Here is a 25,361-nt window from a genome sequence, read left to right as displayed (position 1 = left end):
TAATAGGTAAAAAAAAAGAAATATCATGTAACTCCCACACACACAATACCTTTCTGTGCCATCAATAGTATACCCGCTTTAAAAGTTTTGCAATGCCATCTGTAGTAAATGACCAAAAAAAGCAGCACAATAAACAAGACTTGAATTCTCAAATGAAAAATTATCAGAAATGTTAGTCCACAAACTTCCTATTTATCTTGGAAATAAGTGCTACCTTGTGATAAAAAGCTGCTCCAGTAAGCACCATGGAGACTTCATTGGTCCACTCTGATTCATACTTCCATTTGTTCATCTCATGTCCCACAGATGCAGGCGACCTGGATACCCAACCAGCCTGTCAGGAAATTCCCGCCAAACCTGCAGAGAGTACAGAGATGTTAAAACCAGCACTGGCACAAACAATGAGCTAACTAAATTGAAACGATTCAGGGACGCCACTTAGAGAAGTTACAATTATACTGTTCCCTGGACCACTCCAACTCCCACAGGGAAAAAATACTCAAGCAGGTGAGGCAGCCTAGCATTAGATCTTGGCAGAATGCACTGTACGATTAGGGAAATTTGCATTGTGTAAATAGCTGTTCAGACCCCACACTTTGTACAGTTCATTCTTGCTTAGTAAAACAAAAATCTTTTGATGAGTTTTTATAGCTCTCGAACAAGAGTACAGCTATTTAACTTACATTTTCTATACATGTTCCCATCACTGTGCCAATTCTCTGAGTTAGTGTTAAATTCAGAAGCTAAGGATGGGAAAAGCATATTGGGTTCCAATCTATTAGGGTTCTTTTCTCTGGGCCACTGAAGATTGTTTCTTTATTTTCTATTGCTTTCTCCAGTCTAGTTTTAAATGACCTCAAGAGGCTTCTATCAGTTTCCCTTAGAAAATTATAACACAAACAAACAATTTCTCCATTACGAAGCTTTGCTGACTCAACCTATTCTGCCCCTTCATTTCCCCAAGCTCCCACGTCTTCCTTAAATGATCCTAAACAGCTTCATCTTTCAAACTGCTGCTACTCAGTTTCATTCTGTGACACTAAGTGAGCATTTGTGACATTAAAATTCACAGTGCTAGAAGAAGCTTCTATTGAGAAACAAGGGAATTTTGAAATAATGAATGTCTGGGAAGGAAATACATGTAGTACCTGTTTATTTTGATTTTGTTTAAAAAAAACCCAACATTTCCAAGTGTGGATACGGCTCCTTAATTAATTGCAAAGACGACAGAAACAGCAACCAATTTTCTGTTAAAGGGAACACACTGTTCTGCTCAAAAAGAGTTAACATTTGTTTAAGAGCCAAGCATGGAACTTTACACATGGTGGTTAAGGCTACAACCTAATCTGCTTTCAGGAGTGACTTTGGGTCCTAATACGTCCCTTTCCTTTAACAGGGGACATGTCAAAGCTACATGTTATATTTCTTATATTCTTTAATGGGTGCTTTAGTGAAGCTATTGCTACATGACAGGCGTCTTTGCCTTGACTTGTTCCAGGCAGCTGGATACAATCAAGATACCATCCTTGTCACTTCATACATTACTCTGCAGCTGACTACAGGATCAAACACAAGTGGGGCAAGAAACGGGACAGGAGGGGCATCATTAATGCAGCCCCCGTTCTACACGATGCTGGCCACATTAAACACGGACAATTTCCCAGGAGGGGAAACGGATACAGTGTTCAAATTAGTTACTAGGAGCAAATACTAGTGAAATATATGGGATTTTCTATTTGCCATTAACGAAGGTAACATTTATTTTGTGCCACTAATTTAACCTTACAGCATTTTTTATCCCGTGAGCGTCAGACCCACTTGGATATGGTGCCTGACTGTTAAACCTTAAAATATAGCGTAAGGCCACAATATTTCTGATTCAGATTGGTGGGGTGCAAATGCAAACTAAACCATTTGTGTCCCCAGGTTTCACGTCTTGCTACATGTCACAGAATTCCCTTTAACTGCCTCATCTTCATCCATAAGCATTCCATCTTCATTCACCCATAAAGCTGGATTCGCAGCAAAAGGGGTTATCAAGAGTTTCTGTTTTCTGAAAGACACATTGTGCGGTTTATCTGCATTCCTTAGTCAGGCACCTCGTACATTGCCAATGCCTTTTAACTACATGACTATGGACTGTAAAAACTCTACTAAAGTAGGTTTGGAAATGTAAGTAAGATAAAACAGTCAGTACTAAGTCTTGAACGGTCTCTTAGTGGCTTCTACTGTAGGTACATTACTACTATTTTACATTTCTATATCCCTTTCCAGTCAAAGATATCCACACTTTTGCAAATGTCATGATTAGTAGTTTTGGAATTCCCCATAGGAGGAAAATTATCATCCTATTTTACAGATAATAAGACATGCCAAAAATCACATCGAAACCCAGGACGAAAATCAGATCTTCTGACTCTGACCAGTACACCATTAATCATAAGACCACCCTTTCTAGTAAGTTATAGGCATGATCTCAGTAGTATCGTAGGTATTATGTGCAAGAGCTCCTCTATTAGAAAGGCTACTGCAGGCAAAAATGTCATGTGGAAGCTGTATCAGCTCTCCAGAACGAAGAGGCACTCAAGTTTTTGTCATAACTGGTGTCATAGCGATAAGGGAACTATGTGACTGCCAAAGAACCCACAAGGCTAAATTAGTATTTGCGCTTGCTTGCTTTATAACATAGTCTTCAAAATATCAATGCATAGCAGAACAAGTATATAGCTCACACCCCTCCCCCCCCAAATTCTATTGCAACTTTCCTAGGACTTGTATTTTTAATTATTACATTTTAAATTTAAAAAACCCTACTATTAAAATACCAGTTCCCCAACTGTTGAACTGCACCACAACATAAGCTATTGAGGCTCAGCAAAGGATTTGAGAGAACACAGCAGATTTGTAACACACACACACAGAGCTAAGAACTCCTGTACAACAGAATGACAATGCATATTGAAGGCAGCTGAAGGAAGATTAACGCAACTACCTGCTTCCCAAGGGACTACAGTGCCCTTGTAGCACAGGAAAAGGCTGCTTCATATTCCTTTTAGCTTTGCTGCTCCTTCAGTGAGAGATTGCTAAAGTCCCACTTGACAAAGTAAAAACTAGGTTTTATGGATGGTGTCTTACAGTCTTCTAAAAGCACCAATGCAGAACGCACCCACTAGCTTCTGGCCTCTGGAAAACTGGACAGCCTGCAGCAGCTAAAATATATAACCCAGTTGTTTCAAAACAAAGATTGCTTTTAAAACTACTGGCTAGTGAACATCAATGGAAAATGTTGTTTTTTTTCCTAATGTTCATCAGTAGTTCATTCGATGGCTGTTCTTGGAAGGACTCCAGATAGCTACCTTCATTCATAGCCCAAATCAATACAAGTACTTCCACAGTCAAGTTAATACTCCGCTTCTGTTTCTATGGGAGATTTCACAATAGCTTATACTTAACCTTACCTTAATATTCATTTCGTATTACCGTCCTTTTTGGATTTGAGGGTTAGCTGCCATGTATGAATGGGTGCCTAGGATCTTGACACTTTGGCTTGTGATCTTGACTTTCTCTAAAGATAAAGGAAGTTGGGCTGGATGGAGATATTTAAGAAAATCCTTAAATGCTGACAATTCAGTAGGGAGTACTCATCTACACTTGTCAGCACAGTTCCAATGCTCCAGCATGAGTAGAGTATGAATGCTTTTAGACATGCCATCTTTCGTAAAATCATAGAAATGTAGGGCGGTTGGTGTCCTTGAGAGGTCATCAAGCCGACTGAGCTATGGTAGGACCAAGCAATATCTAGACCAATCGTTTTCAAATCTGTGGGTCGGACCCCTAATGGGGTTGCCAAGGGCTGGTGTTAGACTTGCCGGCACCCGGGGCCTGAAGCTGAAGCCCGAGTGCCACCACCTGGGGCTTTAGCCCTTGGGCTTTGGCCCCCCGAGCTTGGGTGGTGGGGCCTGGCTTCAGCTTTGTCCCCCCAGCCCAGCATGGTAGGCTCAGGTGGGCTTAGGCTTCCATCCCCCTCCTGTGGTCATGTAGTTTTTTTTTTGTTGTCAGAAGGAAGTTGCAGCACAATAAAGTTTGAGAACTGCTGACCTAGACCATCCCTGACAGGGATTTATCCAAACTGTTCTTAAAAACCTTCAATGAAGGGATTTCACAACCTCCTTTGGAAGGCTAGTCCACTGCTTAACTAGCCTTATAATTAGAAAGATATTCCTAGTAAACCTAAACCTTCCTTGCTGCAGATTAAGCCAGTTACTTTTTGTCTTACCTTCAGTGGACATGGAGAACAACTGATCACTGTCCTCTTCATAACAGCCCTTAATACATTTGAAAACTTAGGTTCCCTCTCAGTCTCCTTTTCTCAAGACTAAACATGCCCAGGTTTTTTTTTTGGTTTTTTTTTTGGTTTTTTTTTTAAACCATTCCTCGTAGGTCAAGTTTTTGAAACCTTTTATCATTTTTGTTGCTCTCCTCTGGACTCTCTCCAATTTGTCTACATTTTTCCTTAAGAGCGGCATCTGGAACTGGACAAAATATTCCAGCTGAGACCTTGCCAGTACTGAGTAGAGTGGGAAAATTATGTCCCACATCTTACATACAAAATTCCTGTTAAAATACCCCAGAATATTAGCTTTTTTCACAACTGTGTCGCATTACTAACTCATACTTGTGATCCACTGTTACCCCCAGCTCCTTTCCAGCAGTACTACTGCCTACAAGTTATTTCCCACTCTGCGGTGTGCATTTGATTTTTTTTCTTCCTAAGTCTAGTACTTTTCACTTGTCTTTTCTGACTTTTATCTTGTTGACTTAAGACCAAATCTCCAATTTGTCAAGGTCTTTTTGAATTCAGCTCTTGTTCTCCAAAATGTTTGTAACCACTCCCAGCTTGCTGTCATTCACAAATGTGATAAGAATACTCTCTGTACCATTATCCAAGTCATTAAATGAGAATAGTGAATAGCATTGGACCCAAGACTGACCCCAATGAGACACAATAGATACATCCCCCAGTTTGACTTCGAACCATTAATAACTACTCTGAGTATGGTCCTTCAACCAATTGTGCTCCCAGCTGAATTAATTCATCTAGACCACATTTCCATGGTTTGCTTATGAGAATGTTAAGTAGGACTGTATTAAAAGCCTTACAAAATCAAGATACATCACACCTACAGTCTCCCACTCTGCACTAGGCCAGTAACCCTGTCAGAGAAGGAAGCTGGTGTGGCATAATTTGTTCTTGACAAATCCATGTTGGCTATTTCTCATACTCTATTATTCTTTAGGTGCTTACAAAATGATTGTTTAATAATTTGTTCCAGTATTTTGTCCCACGTATTGAAGTTTGTCTGACTGGTCTATAATTCCCTGTGTCCTCTTGGCTCCCCCTTTTTCAAGACAGCTACTAAATTTGCTCTTCTTCAGGCTTCTGGGACCTGAGTTCTCAAAGATCATTGCTAATAGTGCAGAGATTGCTTCAGCTAGTTCCTTAAGTACCGTTTGATGAATTTCATCAGGCCTGGGTAACCCAAATACATTACTTTATCTAAATATTCTTTAATCTGTTCCTTCCCCCTTGTTGTTAATATTAACTGTGTTAAGTCTCTGGTCACCATTAACCTTTTTAGTGATGACTGAAACAAAACAGGCATTAAACACCCCAGCCTTCCAGACATTATGCATTATTAGCTCTTCTTCCCTGCTAAGTAGAAGACTTGCAATATCCATCTTTCTCTTGCTTCTAATGTATTTAGAGAACCTCTTCTTATTGTCTTTTATGTCCCTTGCTAGTTGTAAATCATATTGTGCTTTAGTCTTTCTGATTTTGTCCCCTAGATGCTTGTGCTATTCTTTGGTACTCCTCCTTAGCAATCTGTCCATGTTTCCACTTTTGTAGGATTCCTGTTTGATTTTCAGGTGATTAAAGAGCCCTGATGGAGCCATACAGGCCTCTTACTATTCTTCCCATCTTTCTTTGGCATCAGGATAGTTTGCAGATGAGATTTCAAAACAGAAGTTCTGACAATCTGGGCTTAAAGATCTTAGGGTGTTTTACACAAGAACAGGATATTAATCCAAGTGTCCAAGCCTAATTCCAAAATGAGTGTTTATATTATATCTCGCTAAAGTGCCATCTGTAGTTTCACTTAGATACAGTGTGCTTTACCTCTTGGCCCAAACTATTGTGTAGTGTTGCTGTGCAATACAAAAACAGTTGCCACAGTCCATTCCAGAGGTGGCTTGAGTGATTTCTTCTTGTAGAGCACAATGGATGAAAGCTGCTATAGTAAGAAAGATATGAGTAATGGATGCACCAAATTAAGAGTTTTCTGATCTATTTTAGAACCAGTAGCAGAAAGAATAAAGTAGTTCCAAAAGAAGGAAAGAAAGTGTAGTCCTATAAAAGTGAAATGCTGTGGCTCTCCTATGTGGATTAAGGAAAATGCAATAAATCAGGGCTCTGTATCTTTCTCTCTCACACATGGGCAGTTTTCTCGCTAGTGTTGTTGTTAAACAACATAAATAAGAATCCCAGACCAAGACAATGGATGCTTTCCATGATTCCAATTTGAAGAAAAAAAAATTTACCGCAACAAAATCTCTGTGAATGGTATGGATCCAGCAGAGTTAGTTTAGAGACGTCTCAAGGGTGGCATGTAGGTTCCAAACATAACATAACATACAGATCCTCTTTTAGAAAGCAAATGGTTACATTATTCCTGCTTTGAAGGGGAGAAAGTTTGTGCTAAGAACCAGCCTTTTACTGGGGCTATCCAAAACTTTAATTAAGATCACTTTTTGATTAATACGGATGTAATGGGTGTAATAAATTCATCAATGAGCAGGCCATGATTTTTACTTTTGAAGTATGGCAGAAAAATTGTGACCTTCAAAGTGAACCTTGGGGTAAGGCAAGACAGCCATCTACAGAAGCAGGCAATATGTTTACAATTCCAACCAACTGTGGCCAACTCTTTTCTAGGGTACATACAGAGAACACGCAATCTGAAAGTCTTCAGAGTAAAAATAGCTTGGAAGGAATAAAGTAATTCCATCTTACGTTATTTTTTTCTTATTACTTTAATATTAAATGGTTATACAGTACTTTGAAGTTGGAAAGTACTAAATATGTATTAACAAGTCCTCCCAAAAATCCATGTTTGGAAACTATTATCCCTGTTTTACAGATGGACAAACCAAGGCACAGAAAGATTAAGCAATTTGCCTTGAGACCACACAACAACCCAATTGTATCCTAAAGAGCAGGCTCCAAGTCCCTTGCTCAAAAGTAAAAACCAATGGATTTCCCTCAATTTTTTTTTTTATGATAATCTGAATTATTTAGTTTCTTGACTTTTTAGTAATCTGCCTTGAAATGAAAATAGCAGAGGCTAATGAATGGTTAGAAAAGTTGTCTCGTTCTGTTTAGTACTTTAGTTTGTTAGTACCTCTACTTTGGTGAAGTTTTGTCACAGGTTTCTACAGAGATCCTATTTCAATTTGCAATATTTTAGGTATTCCTATACCTCCTTATAACAGCAGCAGACAGGAACAGCTTGCTCCTATAGTTTTTACATTATGTAATAAATCATTGAACTGTAAAAGTTCACTTTTAACAAGTAAAAAATGTCTGACACTGAGTGTTACTACAATTTTTTATGGCAGAAATTGTATGGAGATCAAAGTTGTAGGGCTTTTGTTTTGAGTTTTATTTATTAATTTATTTTTTAAGATCCTACTCTATACATCCACATAAGTCTGTGTGACAGAGGGGTTTTGCCACATGTTTAAAAACAGAATTTCAAGGATGAGGGGAGAAGCGAAGAAAATAACTAAATGTCACGTTTCCAAATGCTTCTTGTGACTGAAGCAGAAGCAGACGTACTTTTAAAAGAAAACTTTCTTGTAACATTATATGCTGCTACTATTCCCTCTGGATTCCCCTGCAAATGAGTCAAGAACTCAAGAGATACTTTCCTGGTAAAATACATAAACAGATAAATAAATTATCACAGGCTGAGGACAATTTAAACATCTGGTAGCCAGTTCAGGCCTGTCAAGCAAGTCAAAGACACTCAGGGCCAGAGAAGATCAATCTGCAGTCCCTGATTTCTGGGCTGAAGAGCAGGAACTGTATCACCCCGCTACCTTAAGAAGAAAAATTGTATAAGTAAAATAAGTTGCCATACTTTTGTATGATTCAGCATTTTTATAAAAACTAGTAATCTAAAAATATATTGATTCAAACTAGCCTTGGGTTTGCTTCAGTTACATGTTTGATGAGGTATTTTACTATTCTATCTGTATGGCAGCGTATTAAATACTACAATGGTTTTACAGTTAAACTGGGGGACTGCAAAATATGTCTCCCAGACAAAGTAATGCTGTATCGAAACAGCTAAATTCACCCATGCAAGCTGTTACTCAGGCAGTCCTGAAATCCAAGCATCTGGCCCACAGCAGGCAAATAAGGGTTTCTCCACATGGAGAATCACTGTGCAGCAAGCCAAGGTGTAAATCTACAGTACACTAGCCTGCTGAACACTAAGTCACCTATTGTATGCTAGAAGTTCCCTTGTATGCTTTGACATACTGCTGTTTCAAACATGGCAACTCAGCACACAACAGCCTAGTGTGCTATACAGTCACACACTGGCTTGCCATTCACTAAGTCTCCATGCAGACAAGCCCTGGACTGGATAACGTGGTCTAATGGTTAGAGCTGATGGGGCATCATGAGTACTGGATTTAAATTCCTGATACTGAGTAACTGTAAACTTGAAAAAGTCACGTACACTATTTTTTGCCACACTTTTCCCCATGAGGATAATAATCTCCTAACATGGTAACATAAGAGACTTAACACCTGTGGCGTGCTTTGTTATATAAGTATTACTTCTTTGGATGTGCACGCTCCTTATTTTTGATTATTATGATTTCCTGCTGAAATACAATCTAAGATCACCTGCAGTAGTGTCTTTAAACAGAAGCCCTCAGAGCTTTGCACCACCAGTAGTGAAGGCTCATTTTGGAACTTAGGATACATTTTAGGTTTTCTTGAATTTATTTTTGTTTCAGTTTGAGCCAGACTTATGGTGACATAAGAATTAAACTGGTAACGGAGACAGTGTTTACATTGCACACCAGTCAGAAGCTCTGTTAACATTACATTTTTCTCCTCTAATACTTTCCACCATTACTATCACCAGTTCAGCCCCACAGCTGGTAGCAAGAGTAGAAGCACTAATATAGATAGGGCTCTGATGGCTGCCAGTGATGTCACCATTTTGCTATCTAACCCTTTTCAGAACAGTTCTATGCAGTACAGAATTTAAAATGCTCAGGGCAGCAGACTTTCTTATGGTGGAGAGGAACTGTCATTAGCAATGGGGGGGGGGGGACCATCAAGGGGAAAATGTAGTATAGAAAAGACCAACATGGCCATAAAGAATCCTTCCCATAATTGTCTTCTTTTAGTTCTCCTTTCATGTCTCACATACTAACGTGTAACTGTTACACTCCCAAGGGATATATTTCCCTGTGACGATATGTGGTACTCTGTCTCCACTACTTAAAAAAAAATGTTATGTTTAAGTTAATATCTAAGTTTCCACAAATAACTTCTTGAATCCAAAACCTGGTAATTGGCTAAAAGTCTCTCACGTGGGGAGGATTCGCATTTAAGGGATACTAAAGTTATACATCTTGAAAACCCTATGTTAGCAGGTTAGATTAGTAACAGCAAACAGATTGCAACATTTATTTTACTTTCTAGTCTTTTATGCTGTTTGATTTTTGTTATTTCACTCTGGGCAATGAAATTAACTCAGTTTCACAGTCCAGCTCTCACGCATTAAGCCCAGTGTCATTTTATTTGGACTCCTCATTCTCCAGCAAAGTGTAAATAATACATACATACATACATACATACATTTAAAAAAAAACAAAACCCTTTCCTGACCTGGTTTTAAAAGAAAATTTTAATTTACTCAATATTTCTATTAATACTAGATTTTGGAAAAAAGTCTTCTATTTCCACAACACAGAGCATTGTGGTTTGTACACAAGTGTTATAGTAATGTCAGATTCTATATACTGAGTCATATACCAAATATAAAAAAGGAAGGAGAAAATAAATGCCATAAGAGAAATTTCAACCCCCTTCTTTAAAATCTAAATTTCAGAAGCAAGTGAAACTCACTACTTCTGTTTAAATGTGTGGTCATTTTGACAGATGTTTCAGGTACAGATTTGAAAATTTCACCTTCCTTCTAATGCCATGGCTAATTGATTTGGACTCTATTTTTTTATTTGTTGATACTATCACTGTAACAGCAGCCACTGAGTCCTCACTGCTCCACCATGTGTGTTGTGTATCTCCCATTTGACAGACGATATCAATCCCCCTTTTTGTTGTGCCACACCTAGTGCTAAAGCACTTGCCCCTCAGGAGGCCTTTCCTGTTCTTAATACTTAACCTCTAGACCTTGCTTTGTCCACTACTTCATACAGAAAGGAGGTGTAGATAAGGTACTATCCAGTGGAGCAACTGCTGTCTACTGATCTAAGAGACCAGTAAACAGAAAACTTTCAGTCACATTTGATTCCCATTTGTTAGCATAGCTCAGGTGTTATGCTTACTGAGAATCATTTATTTGAAGGTACTTAGCTGCTAAAAATATTCTAGATCAATGTGACAATATTTATTTCTATTGTTCACAGAACAAATTGTCACAGCTGGACCCACCAAATCCAAGATGGGCAGACACATGTGAACTTTATTTACTGTGAAGCTCTCCCATAGACACAGACCTGAGGTATTAACTTTGGCAAAACCTCTGTGACTTGGCATGCCAATAGAAGTTACTGAAATTGAAGAGCCATAAAGAAAAGGAGTACTTGTGGCACCTTAGAGACTAACAAATTTATTAGAGCATAAGCTTTCGTGAGCTACAGATGAAGTGAGCTGTAGCTCACGAAAGCTTATGCTCTAATAAATTTGTTAGTCTCTAAGGTGCCACAAGTACTCCTTTTCTTTTTGCGAATACAGACTAACACGGCTGCTACTTCGAAGAGCCATAGACTCCATTCCCACCTAGCAGGGATTTCATTTGTTTAAAGTATACAGAATTTTCTGGAGACTCATGGCACTGACAGGCCATTTACAAGGTATTTACTGTTGGCTAAGAATTTTACCATAGTTAAAAGGCTTTTCAAAAATTCATGAGCCCCCAACCTTTTTTAGGCCAGATCCTCAGTGGGCGTAAATTGGCACTGATTTACTGACGTCAATGGAGCTATGACGACTTATACCAGCTCATCTGGCCCTTTTCCCCATGTGATTCTCATATATACACACAGTGTTAGGCAGATAGCATAACACGGCGAGGAAAAAAGTAATCCTCTTACCTCATAACCAAACTGCAGTTCATCTGACGTCAACATGATGATATCATCATCAATGGCCAAGACTGCCTCTGTTTCAATCTCATCATAGGGGAAGAAGCGGTTACTAAGCTTGTTTTCTGCAGTCTTCACAACCTTCAGTGGAACCCGAACCTTTGGCCATAGAGAGTCTGAGGAGGAACATTAAGAGAGAAAGAATTCACCATTACATTTTGATTCTTATTAAGACTGTGTCCCATCCTCAACTTCACTTTTCCCTCAGTATTCTAACCCCTCACAAAACGTTGTGGGTGTTTGATTTATATCTTATTTTCAACTAGGCAAAAACAACAACAAGAGAGATAACCTGTTATAGTTCCACAGTGCAATTAAGATGTTTACAAACATATATACACAGGGGTTACTAAGCCTATCACTGAAATGCAGCCATCACTGGCATGGTACGTGGGAACTGCTTAACAGGACATAGCAATACTATGTGACAATTTAAGACATGAAGCAAATAAGAATATTTTATCCAATTGAAACTGTAGGGAGAATTGAGGGAGGCAGAAAGTAATCACCTACATCAGAATCTGTTCAGGCCATAAAAAGTTTGAAAGGGAAGTTTACTCTTTACAGCTCCAAACAAAGCTAAATTCTAAATGCAACAGAGATAGCTAAAAAGTTCATTGCCATTAATGGTTACAAATTGAATTATCACATAGGAGAAAATTAGATTTTTCAGAAGAAAAACCCCCATAAATTAAAGTATCAGGATTAAACCAAGCTAAAAAAGAATTCTAAAAGTACATTTTGAGATTTCCACCACTGAAAGTGGGGTGAAAAGTAAGGCACCCTGTTACACTAACTGACAAATATACACAATGGTTTAACTAGTAATAAAGTATACATGTGCAAATGGAGCATGTCAACTTTATATGAGAATATTACAGTTTGGGTTTCTGTGCTTAAATTTGGTATTTGAAACAACTGTATTAACACTTATTTGCAATTACAATATATTACAACATACAACACTTGCATCTATTGTTGCATAACGTATTCTATTCTATCAGAGACAGCTTGAGTAATTAAAAATATTGTAACAAGCACGAAGTAATAGAACTAAGATTTCAATATTGAGCATCAACTCTTCATTTTCTAAATTTGCATGTTCAGAAACAATCTTTCTAATGCAAAAGGTTAACAATGGTTACTATTGCACAAGTGATGGTTCGCAACAGTATCAAATTATCTAAAGCTTTTTAAAATAAAATAAATATATAGCTAACCTTGCCTACTCCACAACCCAGCAAAGGTTGGCGGGCTAGTCGTTTGCAGTCATAGGCTTTTTTTTAGGACAATTGGAATGAGGAGACAGAGGATAGTGACCGCATGAAGGAGGATGCATAAGAGAGTGTAGAAGATGATACAGACATTTGTGGGAGAACAGACAATTGGACACTGAAGATTGGTATTAATGGTGCAGTGGAGTAGGCAAGGGAGTAACAAGATACAAGACCATGAAAAGTAGGAAGGCACATGTTAAATGGATTAAGAACTGGCTAACTGACAGACCTCATAAGGTCCATGGGGAATCATAATTGAATGCGGATGCATTTAACAGGGTACTGCAGGGACTGGTAGTAGACCTGACATTATTCAACATTTTCAATGACCTCAAAGCAAATATAAAATCTGCAGAGGGCACAAAGATTGGCAGAACGGGGGACTCTGTCTGGGAAAGCAATGACTCTGAAAAGGATTTAGGGATCACAGTTGACAAGCAACTCAACATGAGCTCCCAGTGCAATGCTGTGGCAAAAAAAGCCTAATGTGATCTTTGGATATCTAAAGAGAAGAGAAGTGAGTAAAAGCAGGGAGGTGACTTTACCTTTGTATAGGGCATTCATAGATTCCAAGGACAGAAGGGACCAGTGTGATCATAGTCTGACCTCCTGTATGGCACAGGCCACAGGACTTCCCCAAAATAACTCCTAGAGCAGAGCGTTTAGAAAAAAAATATCCAGTTGATTTCAAAATCGTCAGGGATGGAGAATCCACTACAACCTTTAGTAAATTGTTTCAATGGTTAATTACCCTCACTGTTAAAAATTTATGACTCACTTCCCACCTGAATTTATATAGCTTCAATTTCCAGCAATTGGATTGTGTTATACTTTTGGGGTGAGACTGACTGGAAGTTATAGTGTCCACATTTTAAAAAGGATGTGGAAAATCTGAAGCAGCTGTAGAAAATAGCCACAAAAGTGATTAGAAGGCTGGCAAAAATGCCTTAAATAGTGGCATACTTAAAGAACGCAATCTGTTTAGTTTATCAAAAAGAGAGATGAATTGATCACAGTGTACAAGTGCCTTCAGGCAGAAAAGACTGGGTACTAAAGAGCTCTTCAACTGAGTGAAGAAAACACAAAAAGAACCGATTTTTGGAAGCTGATGCCCGACAAATTTTAAAAAATGCACCTTATTTCTAACAGTGAGAGTGATTAACCACTGGAACAAACTATCAGGAGAAGTGGTGGATTCTCCTTTTGAAGTCTTCAAATCAAGACTGGATGTCGCCAGCAGTGACAATGAACGCAGTGGGGAGGGATGTACAAACTATACATGTACACATTCCCAACTCCATAGTAGTCCAGAATCAGCCCCCAGAGTTGAGTTCCAGCTCTGCTTCTTTTTACTATTTGCAAGTAAACATTTACCCTTTTCCCACAGTTAGGCCATTAAAATGAGTTCAGAACCTAATTAAAAAGAGCAGACACACTGTAAAACTGCTAGTACCACTGGGGAACACATAGCCACTTCATTCCAACACTCACACGAGTGGAGCATGCTACTGTGGGTGAATGTGCATGCTCTCACTATCAGCTAGAGCTCTCAGACTTTATGGCTGATACAATACTCAAAAAACTCCTAGAGCTTTGCACAGTTCATAAGCACTGGCATCCAAACACAAGACTACTTTACTGGGAAAACAAAAAACCCCTTCCAAACCACACTGAAGAATCTTCAGGAGCAGGTTTTTCTTGGTAAGATATTTTGGAAGGAGGGGTTGGCACGTGTGAGTGGCCAAAAGAAAGAAGAAGCAATGCATGATATATACTGGAAATATGATTTCAGATTCCTACCCTGAGACTTGAAACCGTAAAAACAAAAAAAAAAAAAAAAAAAACCCGCACAAACATTTTGGAAAATTCATTTTTTTCTGGGTGGTCTTGTGGGACCCATGCTCTGCCTTTGGCAGACAAGTGGTTTACCTCTGATTCCATTCTCTCTCCCTCCTTGTATTGGAAGGCAGTGAGATTAACACTTGTGGGTGCTCAAATGACTTGCAACATTCAGCTTGTCAGCACCACAACTCAATCTGCAGTCTCCAAAGTAAGTCACAATCAGTCATCAGCTGAAAGGGGGCAGCAAGTGACTTGGGGTCTCAAAGCTATGGAGGATAAAGTAATATGGGGGAAATGAAAAAATCCATGGGGCTCTGAGAATAGGTGAAGAATTCATCCGTATGAACTTTTTATCCCTGAATAGCAATCAAACTGTGTGTTCACACTCATCCAGCACCTACATACTACAGTGCTAAACAAAAGCAACTGGCTCTCAGCCATTCACGTCATCAGTAGTTAAGCAGGTGAAAGCTGCATTGTTCTAACCAAAAACAGTTTTAGGAAATCCTTTGCTATAGTTAGATTCCAGTCAAAGTCCTTGCAGCAAGCAAATTCTAAATTTCACTTTCCATTTGTAAAAACAAAAGAAACAGAGTTGCTATTATTTTATGAATAGAAGACTAATAATTTTTCATGGCAATTATTTGTATTTTAATACAAATTCTCAGAGCAACAGATGATTTCTGCACAGCTTAGAGCAATGTTGTGTCTAAACAAATATGGAATAAAGTTGTATTGATTACTTTCTCTATTTAAGTTAGTTAGAAAGATGGATGTTCTAAAATAACTAGTCTTCCTTGCTCTCCATGATAGTTGATGATCCAACTGATTTGAGTAGAGTGCTGGGTCTCTAATCCTAACCATTACCACCATGACTTAAAACATAGTGCAAGAGAGCTCCCTCCATTCAGTGGTTGCTAATCACAGATTCTTTTATAAGGAAAAAGTCATTGAAACTCAATGTCTGATTCAGCATTGAGAACATTTTTTCCCTAGTACTGTTCAAAAAAACTCCAATACATTTTTCATTTTACTAGTCATCTAACATCAGGAGATACCAAGCTTTAATAGTTAGAACCATTTATTAGGAGCAAGGACTCTAATGTTCTATTCACAGCTCTGCTACTGTTACTCTATAATGTGCAAGTCACTTACACCTCTCTGTTTCCTTTTATCTATAATCATATGCATCTACTTCACAAAGGTGGTGTAAGGTTTAATGTTTGTAAGACACTTTGAGATCTTTTAGAGGAAAACACTTGTGTATATGAATGGGGTAATACCAATTTAAATAGTTTGTGAGCCCTCTAAAGGCCCCTGTCTTCTATGTTTCGAAAGCCACCAGAACCCTGCTAGAACAGCAGTGTGTATTTGTAACTAGGCCTTCCACATTCCATACACTTAGGAAACGTGGTTATTTGTATCTCCCTGTGTGGTTCCTTCATATTACATATGTTGTGTAAAAACTAAAAGACACAACACTGTAGAAGGGCAAGTATTAACAACTTTGTCCTGTCTACCCCATCCACGCTTTTAGTCCAAGGTATCCACCAAACAAACAATAGTGGAGGTGATATTAATGTCTAAATAAGCCAATCTCAACACTTAATTAAAAAAATATAGTTTAGAGCAGCACTTTGGGTTGATGGCACTATGTAATACCATGAATATATGAAATTGCAGCACAAGAAATGGCCACAGCAATCCAAAGTAAACACCTCCAAAGTCATAGGCTTGAGAACAAACATGGGGGATGCTGGAGGGGAGAGGCTCTTCTTCTGCCTAAAACTAACATGATGAAAACTTGTTGGAAACTTCTATCACATGCTGTATGTATTTTCTTAAACTTCAAAACCAATAATTTAGACTTGTATGCGAGCAAAAAGGGAGGAGGGAAGTATTTGATAGGATGGAGAGACTTTAAAGAAAACATTTCTGCCTACACAAATATTCCAGCAGCAGACACTTAGACCACAATATTTATTTTAGTAAATGCAGAGTGAGTGAAAAACATTACTTTCTCCTATAATATTTCAAAGCTTTAAACCATTTTTTATTAATACCGTACATGTAAAGTCATGTTTGTCTGCTGGCACTACAGCTGGGCTGACAACCCATTTACATATGGGTTCATATCGCATGCAGTCAAGAGTGACAGCAGGACCAGAGAGATGTATTTAAAGGGGCACTGAAAAGGGGGTTACATTCAAAATTAGACATGTTTTTAAATGGTTATCAGCCAGGGAATTTCTTCTCAATTTTGTTTCAAAACAAAAATCCACCACTCTTACCAAGAAATTAAATACAAATGCCACAAAATTTCATGGGGTCTTCAAAAGTTGTTTTTTTTTTTTTTTTTTTTTGCTGTTAGTGCATTCTTCTACAGCTGCAATTACATTCTATTCCTAGAACATTGCTCATGACATGGGTTCAAAGGCAAGGGACCGGGATCTTGTTTTCCCGAGTCATCTAAAGCATGTAATCTAATGCTACACTGGGGCACAGGCTTAGCAATGAAGAGGGGGAGGGATAGCTCAGTGGTTTGAGCATTGGCCTGGTAAACCCAGGGTTGTGAGATCAATCCTTGAAGGGGCCATTTAGGGATCTGGGGCAGATATTGGGGATGGTCCTGCTTTGAGCAGGGGGTTGGACTAGATGATCTCCTGAGGTCCCTTCCACCTGATATTCTATGATCACTGCCACTATTCGTAAGCACTTTGGTTTTCGGAGGGGAGGAAAGTGGCTGGGGGGATGCGTCTTCCATTCAAGCACTGGTCAAGCCCAACCTAAGGTTACTTTACAGAATCTAATAAAATCACAGCTCAAGATTACACATCTTAAAATTCAAATCCAAATAAATTATTATTAATAGGGCTGTCAAGCAATTAAAAAAATTAATCACGCTTAACTGCCCTGTTAATAACAGAATACCATTTAAATATTTTTTAATATTTTCAACATTTTCAAATATATTGATTTTAATTACAACACAGAATACAAAGTGTATAGTGCTCACTTGATTTTTTATTAAATATTTTCACTGTAAAAACAAAATAGTATTTTCAATTCACCTAATACAAGTACTGTACTGCAATCTTTATTATGAAAGTTGAACTTACAAATGTAGAAAAATGTACAAAAAACTGCATTCAAAAATGAAACAAAGTAAAACTTTAGAGCCTACAAGTCCACTCAGTCCTATTTCTTGTTCAGCCAATTGCTCAAACACTTTTTTTACATTTGCAGGAGATAATGCTGCCTGCTTCATGTTCACAATGTCACCTGAAAGTGAGAACGGGCGTTCACATGGCACTGTTGCAGCCAGCATCACAAGATATTTACAGGCCAGGTGTACTAAAGATTCATATGTCCCTTCATGTTTCATCCACCATTCCAGAGGACATGTGTCCATGCTGATGACAGGTTCTGCTTGATAACAATCCAAAGCAGTATGGATTGATGCATGTTTATTTTCATAATCTGAGTCAGATGCCACGAGCAGAAGGTTGACTTTCTTTTTTGGTGGTTCAGGTTCTGTAGTTTCTGCATCAGAGTGTTGCTCCTTTAAGACTTCTGAAAGCTTGCTCCACACCTCATCCCTCTCAGATTTTGGAAGGCACTTCAGATTTACCTTGGGTTAGGTATTGTAGCTATCTTTAGAAATCTCACATTGGTACCTTCTTTGCATTTTTGTCAAATCTGCAGCGAAAGTTTTCTTAAAATGAACAACATGTACTAAGACATCATCCAAGACTGCGATAACATGAAATATATGGCAAAATGCAGATAAAACAGAGTCGGAGACCTACAAATTCTCCCCCAAGGAGTTCAGTCACAAATTTAATTAACCCTTCTTTTTTGAACGAGCATCATCAGCATGGAAGCATGTCCTCTGGAATGGTGGCCAAAGCATGAAGGGGCATACGAATGTTTAGCGTATCTGGCAAGTAAATACCTTGCAATGCCGGCTACAAAAATCCCATGCGAACGCCCGTTCTCACTTTCTGGTGACATTGTAAATATGAAGTGGGCAGCATTTTCTCCCGTAAATATAAACAAACTTGTCTGCTTAGCAAACAAGAAGTAGGACTGAGTGGACTTGTTGGCTCTAAGGTTTTACATTGTTTTGTTTCTGAGTGCAGTTATGTAACAAAAAAACCCCTATATTTGTAAGTTGCATTTTCAAGATAAAGAGATTGCATACAGTACTTGTATGAGGTCAAGTGAAAAATACTTTCTTTTATCATTTTACAGTGCAAATATTTGTAATGAAAAATAATATAAAGTGAGCAGTGTACACTTTGTATTCTGTGTTATAACTGAAATCAGTATATGTAGAAAAACATCCACAAATATTTAATAAATTTCAATTGGTATTCTAATGTTTAACAGGGCAATTAAAACTGTGATTAATTTTTTTCATCTCGATTAATTTTTTGAGTTAATCATGTGAGTTAACTGTGATGAATCAACAGCCCTATTTATTATTATTATTCCAAACAAAAAATGCCACAAGGGAGATGTTCTATTACAGATAGAACACAAATCTAGAAATAAGGGCTCCTGGTTCCTATCCCTTGCTCTGATTCACTGACATGGTTTTCATCATGTTAGAACAGGCGGAAGACGAATGATTCACTGTATGACCTTGCACACCAAACTTAACCTCTCTCACCTCACTATCTAAAACGGTAAAATGGGAATATAGCTCAGTGTGTTTTGCCAAGTGCTTTGAGATGCTCAGATGAAAAATGTTAAGTAAATGAAGTATGCAAAGTATTATAATTAAAGAACTTTGCTCTTTTTGTACATTTCATTTAAGAGTTGTTTAAATACTTTTAATTTCTTATTTTAAGGAAGACATGCCATCTTTCCAGTATTCACAGGGGTGTTGGAACAATTTTTATAATGGAGATACTGAGAGCCATTGAACCAAACTGTAAACCCTGTACATAATGAAAACCACTTCAACCCAGGGACTGTGGCAGCATCCTCAGTACCTTTAGTTCCAGCACCTATGATATTCAGACTAGAAATTCTCTATATCAACACTGTTTTTCCAAGTGCTACATCCAGTTTTGCCTATTTCACATGAACAAGTCTGAGGGCTACAACTCCCTTACAGAAGTCTCAGAGTATGAATATGGCAGTTACTAAGGTATGTTTAGTCATGCAACAACACTGAGTAGACAGGTTTCAGAGTAGCAGCCGTATTAGTCTGTATTCGCAAAAAGAAAAGGAGTACTTGTGGCACCTTAGAGACTAACAAATTTATTAGAGCATAAGCTTTTGTGAGCTACAGCTCACTTCATCGGACACTGGTTTTCTTAGCCTCTGAAAATTGGCCTCCATAATTGCATGTGTTAAAGTAAGGAGCACAAATGTATTCAAACACACCGAAAAGTGATGCAAGTTCCCTACCCATCCCAGAGCTCCTGACCATCTTGGCTAATAGCCATTGATGGACTTATCCTCTGTGGACTTATCTAATTATTTTTTGAGCCCAATTATACTTTGGACTTCACAGCATCCCCGACAATGAGTTCCATAGGTTAACTGTGCATTGTGTGAAGAACTACTTCCTTTTGTTTGTTTTAAACCTGCTGTCTTATTAATTTCATTGGGTGACCCCTGGTTTGTGTGTTATGTGAAATAGTAAACACTTGTTTCTTCACTTTTTCCACACCATTCATGATTTTAAAGTCCTCAATCATACTGTCCCTTAGCCATCTCTTCCATGCTGAAAAGTCCCAGAGTTTTTAATCTCTCCTCATATGGAAGCTGTTCTAACGGGGGAATACAAAGGGGAGAACACACAAAAAATGAGGAAGTTAGTTAAACAGAAATTAAAAGGTACAGTGACAAAAGTGAAATTCCTGAAAGCTTAGGGGAAACTTTTTAAAGACACCATAATAGAGGCTCAACTTAAATGTATGCCCCAAACTAAAAAACATAATGAGAACCAAAAAAAAGTGCCAACATGGCTAACCAACGAAGTAAGAGAATCAGTGAGAGTCAAAAAGGCATCCTTTAAAAAGTGGAAGTTAAATCCTAGTGAGGAAAATAGAAAGGTGCATAAACTCTGGCAAATGAAGTGTAAAAATATAATTAGGAAGGCCAAAAAAGAATTTGAAGAACAGCTAGCCAAAGACTCAAAAAGTATTAGCAAAACAAAATAATTAAAAAAAAAAATAAAAAAATTTTTTTTAAGTACATCAGAAACAAGAAGCCTGCTAAATAACCAGTGGGGCCACTGGACGATCGAGATGCTAAATGAGCACTTGAGGACGATAAGGCCATTGTGGAGAAACTAAATGAATTCTATGCATCAGTCTTTACAGCTGAGGATGTGAGGGAAATTCCCAAACCTGAGCCATTCTTTTTAGGTGACAAATCTCAGGAACTGTCCCGACTGAGCTGTCAATAGAGGAGATTTTGGAACTAACTGATAAATTAAACAGTAATAAGTCACCAGGACCAGATGGTATCCACCCAAGAGTTCTGAAGGAACTCAAATGTGAAATTGCAGAACTACTAACTGTAGTTTGTAACCTATCATTTAAATCAGCTTCTGTATGACTGGAGGATAGCTAATATGACACCAATTTTTAAAAAGGGATCAGGTGGACCCGGCAATTACAGGCTGGTAAGCTGACTTCAGTACCAGGCAAACTGGTTGAAACTATACTAAAGAACAAAATTGTCAGACACATAGATGAACATAATTTGCTGGGGAAGAGTCAAATGGTTTTTGTAAAGGGAAATCATGCCTCACCAATCTTCTAGAATTCTTTGAGGGGATCAACAAGCATGTGGACAAGGGGATCCAGTGGATACAGTGTATTTAGATTTCAGAAAGCCTTTGAAAAGGTCCTCACCAAAGACTCTTAAGCAAAGTAAACAGTCATGGGATAAGAGGGAAGATCCTCATGGACTGGTAACTGGTTTAAAAGATAGGAAACAAAGGTAGCAATAAATGGTCAGTTTCAGAATGGAGAGAGGTAAACAGTGTCGTCCCCCAGGGTCTGTATTGGGACCAGTCCTATTTAACATATTTATAAATGACCTGGAAAAAGGGGTAAACAGCATGGTGGCAAAATTTGCAGATGATACAAAACTACTCAAACTACTCAAAATAGTTAAGTTCCAAAGACTGTGAAGAGTTAGAAAAGATTCTCTCAAAACTGGGTGACTGGGCAACAAAATGGCAGATGAAATTCAATGTTGATAAATGCTAGTAATGCAAACTGAAAAACATAATCCTCTATACATATAAAAATAATGGGATCTAAATTAGCTGTTACCACTCAAGAAAGATCTTGGATAGTTCTCTGAAAACATCCACTCAAGTGCAGCGGTAGTCAAAAGTGAACAGAATGTTGGGATCATTAGGAAAGGGATAGATAATAAGACAGAAAATATCATATTGCCTCTATATAAATCAATGGTACGCCCGAATCTTGAATACTGCGCGCAGTTCTGGTCGCCCCATCTCAAAAAGATATATTGGAATTGGAAAAGGCTCAGAAAAGGGCAACAAAATTATTAGGGGTATAGAAGGCGGCTGTGTTTGAGGAGAGATTAATAAGGACTGGTATTTTTCAGCTTGGAAAAGAGATGACTAAGGGGGGGATATAATAGAGGTCAATAAAATGACTGGTATGGAGAAAGTAAAGTATTATGTACTCCTTCTCATAACACAAGAATAGGGGTCACCAAATGAAATTAATAGGGCAGCAGGTTTAAAACAAAACAAAACAAAACAAAAAAAGGAAGTATTTTTCACACAACGCACCGTCAACCTGTGGAACTCCTTGTCGGGAGATGTTGTGAAGGCCAGACTATAACAGAGTTCAAAAAAGAACTAGATAAATTCATGGATGATTGGTCCATGAATAGCTATTTTCCAGGATAGGAAGGATGGTGTCCCTAGCCTCTGTTTGCCAGAAGCTGGGATGGGAAAGGGATGAATCACTGGATGATTACCTGTTCTGTTCATTCCCTCTGGGGCATCTGGCATTGGCCACTGTCAGAAGACCGATACTGGGCTAGATGGACCTTTGGTCTGACCCAGTATGGCCATTCTTATGTTCCATATCCTTATTCAGTTTTGTTGCTCTTCTCTGTACCTTTTCCATTCCAATATCTTTTTTGAGATGCGGCGACCAGAACTGCATGCAGTATGCAAGATTTGAGCGTACCATGTATTATATAGTGAGTGGCATTATAATATTTTCTGTATTATCTATCCCTTTCTAATGGTTCCTAACATCATTAGCTTTTTTGACTGCGCTGAATGTTGAGTTGATGTTTTCTGAGAATTATCCATAAGACTCAAGATCTCTTTCTTGAGTGGTAACCAGCTAATTTAGACTCCCAGAGAAAAAAAAAAAAAAAAAAAAAAAAAACAAAAAATCATTTGAATTTATAATTGGGATTGTGTTTTTTTCAATGCGCATTACTTTGCATTTATCAACACTGAATTTCATCTTCCATTTTGATACCCAGTCACTCCGTTTTGTTAGATCCCTTTGCAACTCTTCAGTAGGTTTTGCACTTAACTTTCTTGAGTAGTTTTGTATCATCTGCAAATATTGCCACCTCACTGTTTCCACCCCTTTTTTCAGATCATTTAGGAATATGTTGAACAGCACTTGTCTCAGTAAAGATCTTTGGGGGACACAACTACTCACCTCTCTCCATTCTGAAAACTGACTATTTATTCCTACTCTTTGATTCCTGTGTTTTAACCAGGAGAGGACCTTCCCTCTTATCCCATGACTGCTACTTTGCTTAATTAAGAGCCTTTGTTTGGTGAGGGACCTTCTCAAAGGCCTTCTGAAAGTCCACCTACACAATACAATAAAAGAAAAGGAGTACTTGTGGCACCTTAGAGACTAACAATTTATTTGAGCATAAGCTTTCGTGAGCTACAGCTCACTTCATCGGATGCATTCAGTGGAAAATACAGTGAGGAGATTTATATACATAGAGAACATGAAACAATGGGTGTTACCATACCACTGTAACAAGAGTGATCTGGAAAGGCGAGTTATTACCAGCAGGAGAGCGGGGGAGAGGAACGACACCTTTTGTAGTGATAATCAAGGTGGGCCATTTCCAGCAGTTGACAAGTACTCCTTTTCTTTTTGCAAATACAGACTAACCCGGCTGCTACTCTGAAACCTGACAATATACACTGGATCACCATTGTCCACATATCTGTTGACTCCCTCAAGAATTCTAATCGATTGGTGAGACATAATTTTCCTTTACAAAAGCCGTGTTTACTCTTCCCAAACAAATTGTGTCCATCTATGTGTCTGATAATTCTGTTCTCACTATAGTTTCAACCAATTTGCCTGGTACTCAAGTTAAGCTTACCAGCTGGTAACTGTCGGGATTGCCTCAGAAGTCTTTTTTAAAAATTGGTGTCATGTTAGCTATCCTCCAGTCATGGTAAAGAAGCTAATTTAATGATAGGTTACATACTATAGTTAGTAGTGCTGCACTTTCATGTCTGATTCCTTCAAACTCTTGGGAATGTGATCTAGTCCTGCTGACTTATTACTGTTTACCAGTTAGTTCTAAAATCTCCTCTATTGACATCTCAATCTGGGACAGTTCCTCAGAAGCATCATCAACTGCAACTTCACTATATCTTTCTAACTAGACCGATGAAAGAGTTTGGGTCCCACATATCTGAGATGCCATCTGTCCTGTATCACATAGCAGCAATTAAGATCAGCTTCAAATTCTTATATCAGGGGCCAAAAAGCAGGACATTCTTGATAGAGGACCTTTGATTGGAATTTACTTTCAATCCTTGGTCTGACAGAGTCTGTAGTTGTTGACTTTTAGGATCCATTGCAAAGTTTATCTTTCTACTTAGGCTATTAATAATTTGGGGGCTGACTGGGAATATTCTAGTCATAAAACCCTTGATTATACAACCCAGTCTCAAAGTGACTGATAATTTTAAGCAGGAAAATCATTTGGTATAGTTTTAATTTATAAAATTACTTTGGAACGGACGTGGGAAAGTTAGTGACATGCTTGTGTAGCACCACACTAGCCTTGCCTCTGGAGACCTGGGTTCAAATCTGGATTATTGCAGGTCATCCCAAGGGAAAATTACTTTCATGTTTTCATCCCAGCCACCATATATGCATATCGAAAAATCCACTGGCTCCAACAGCAGAAGCCCTGATTTGCCTTTGTACAGTAGACCCAGAAATACGTCCCCTATATGGCAATGACCAGGAAATCCTGCGTTTGATGCACTAGTATGTTAACTGTCCCAGCTTTACAATAATCAATTAAAACAGAATAGCCATAAAGTGCTGATACTACCGTAGATAATACTAGACCTTCAGTGACAGTGGTGCACATTACAAACTTCAAACTCATTCCTTGCCCTAATCCATCAGAAACTTCCTGGCTTTAATAGGCTATAAATGGCAAAAGCTTTGAAGTCCAAGGATTAGAATTGCTAATAGACAAACTGAACGAGTGACTAAGTGCAGCCAAGGCCTGCTACCCCCTGAAGAGCCAGGTGGAACGCACTGCATGGATCTGTATTAAAACAAATTAAATTAACTTACTCAAACTGCCCTCTCCTCAGCTGCAGTCCAGGAGATTACATCAAAGTGTTAAAAATAAATGGACAAAGGGGGGAGAAAGAGCCACACGAGGAAACATAATTTATTAAAACATGTATTTACTACCATGCAAGACCAGTTTGAACATAACAGCCCAATAACCAAAGCT

The 25,361-nt window shown here is 38.3% G+C and overlaps 1 protein-coding gene across 1 annotated transcript in view; it reads right to left on the bottom strand.

Annotated features, from left to right (window-relative positions):
* Positions 1-25,361, bottom strand: part of EXT2 (exostosin glycosyltransferase 2) — a 94,067-nt gene that overhangs the window by 13,448 nt on the left and 55,258 nt on the right. Inside the window, 3 exon segments of the mRNA XM_038405950.2 lie at positions 215-300; positions 303-357; positions 11,422-11,588. Of these exon segments, the coding sequence (XP_038261878.1) occupies positions 215-300; positions 303-357; positions 11,422-11,588 (308 nt within the window).

This window comes from Dermochelys coriacea, chromosome 6, assembly GCF_009764565.3.
Source record: "Dermochelys coriacea isolate rDerCor1 chromosome 6, rDerCor1.pri.v4, whole genome shotgun sequence".
Lineage (NCBI taxonomy): Eukaryota > Metazoa > Chordata > Testudines > Dermochelyidae > Dermochelys > Dermochelys coriacea.
The sequence above is the reverse complement of the archived record's forward strand: the minus strand, read 5'-3'. Positions and strand labels throughout refer to the sequence as shown.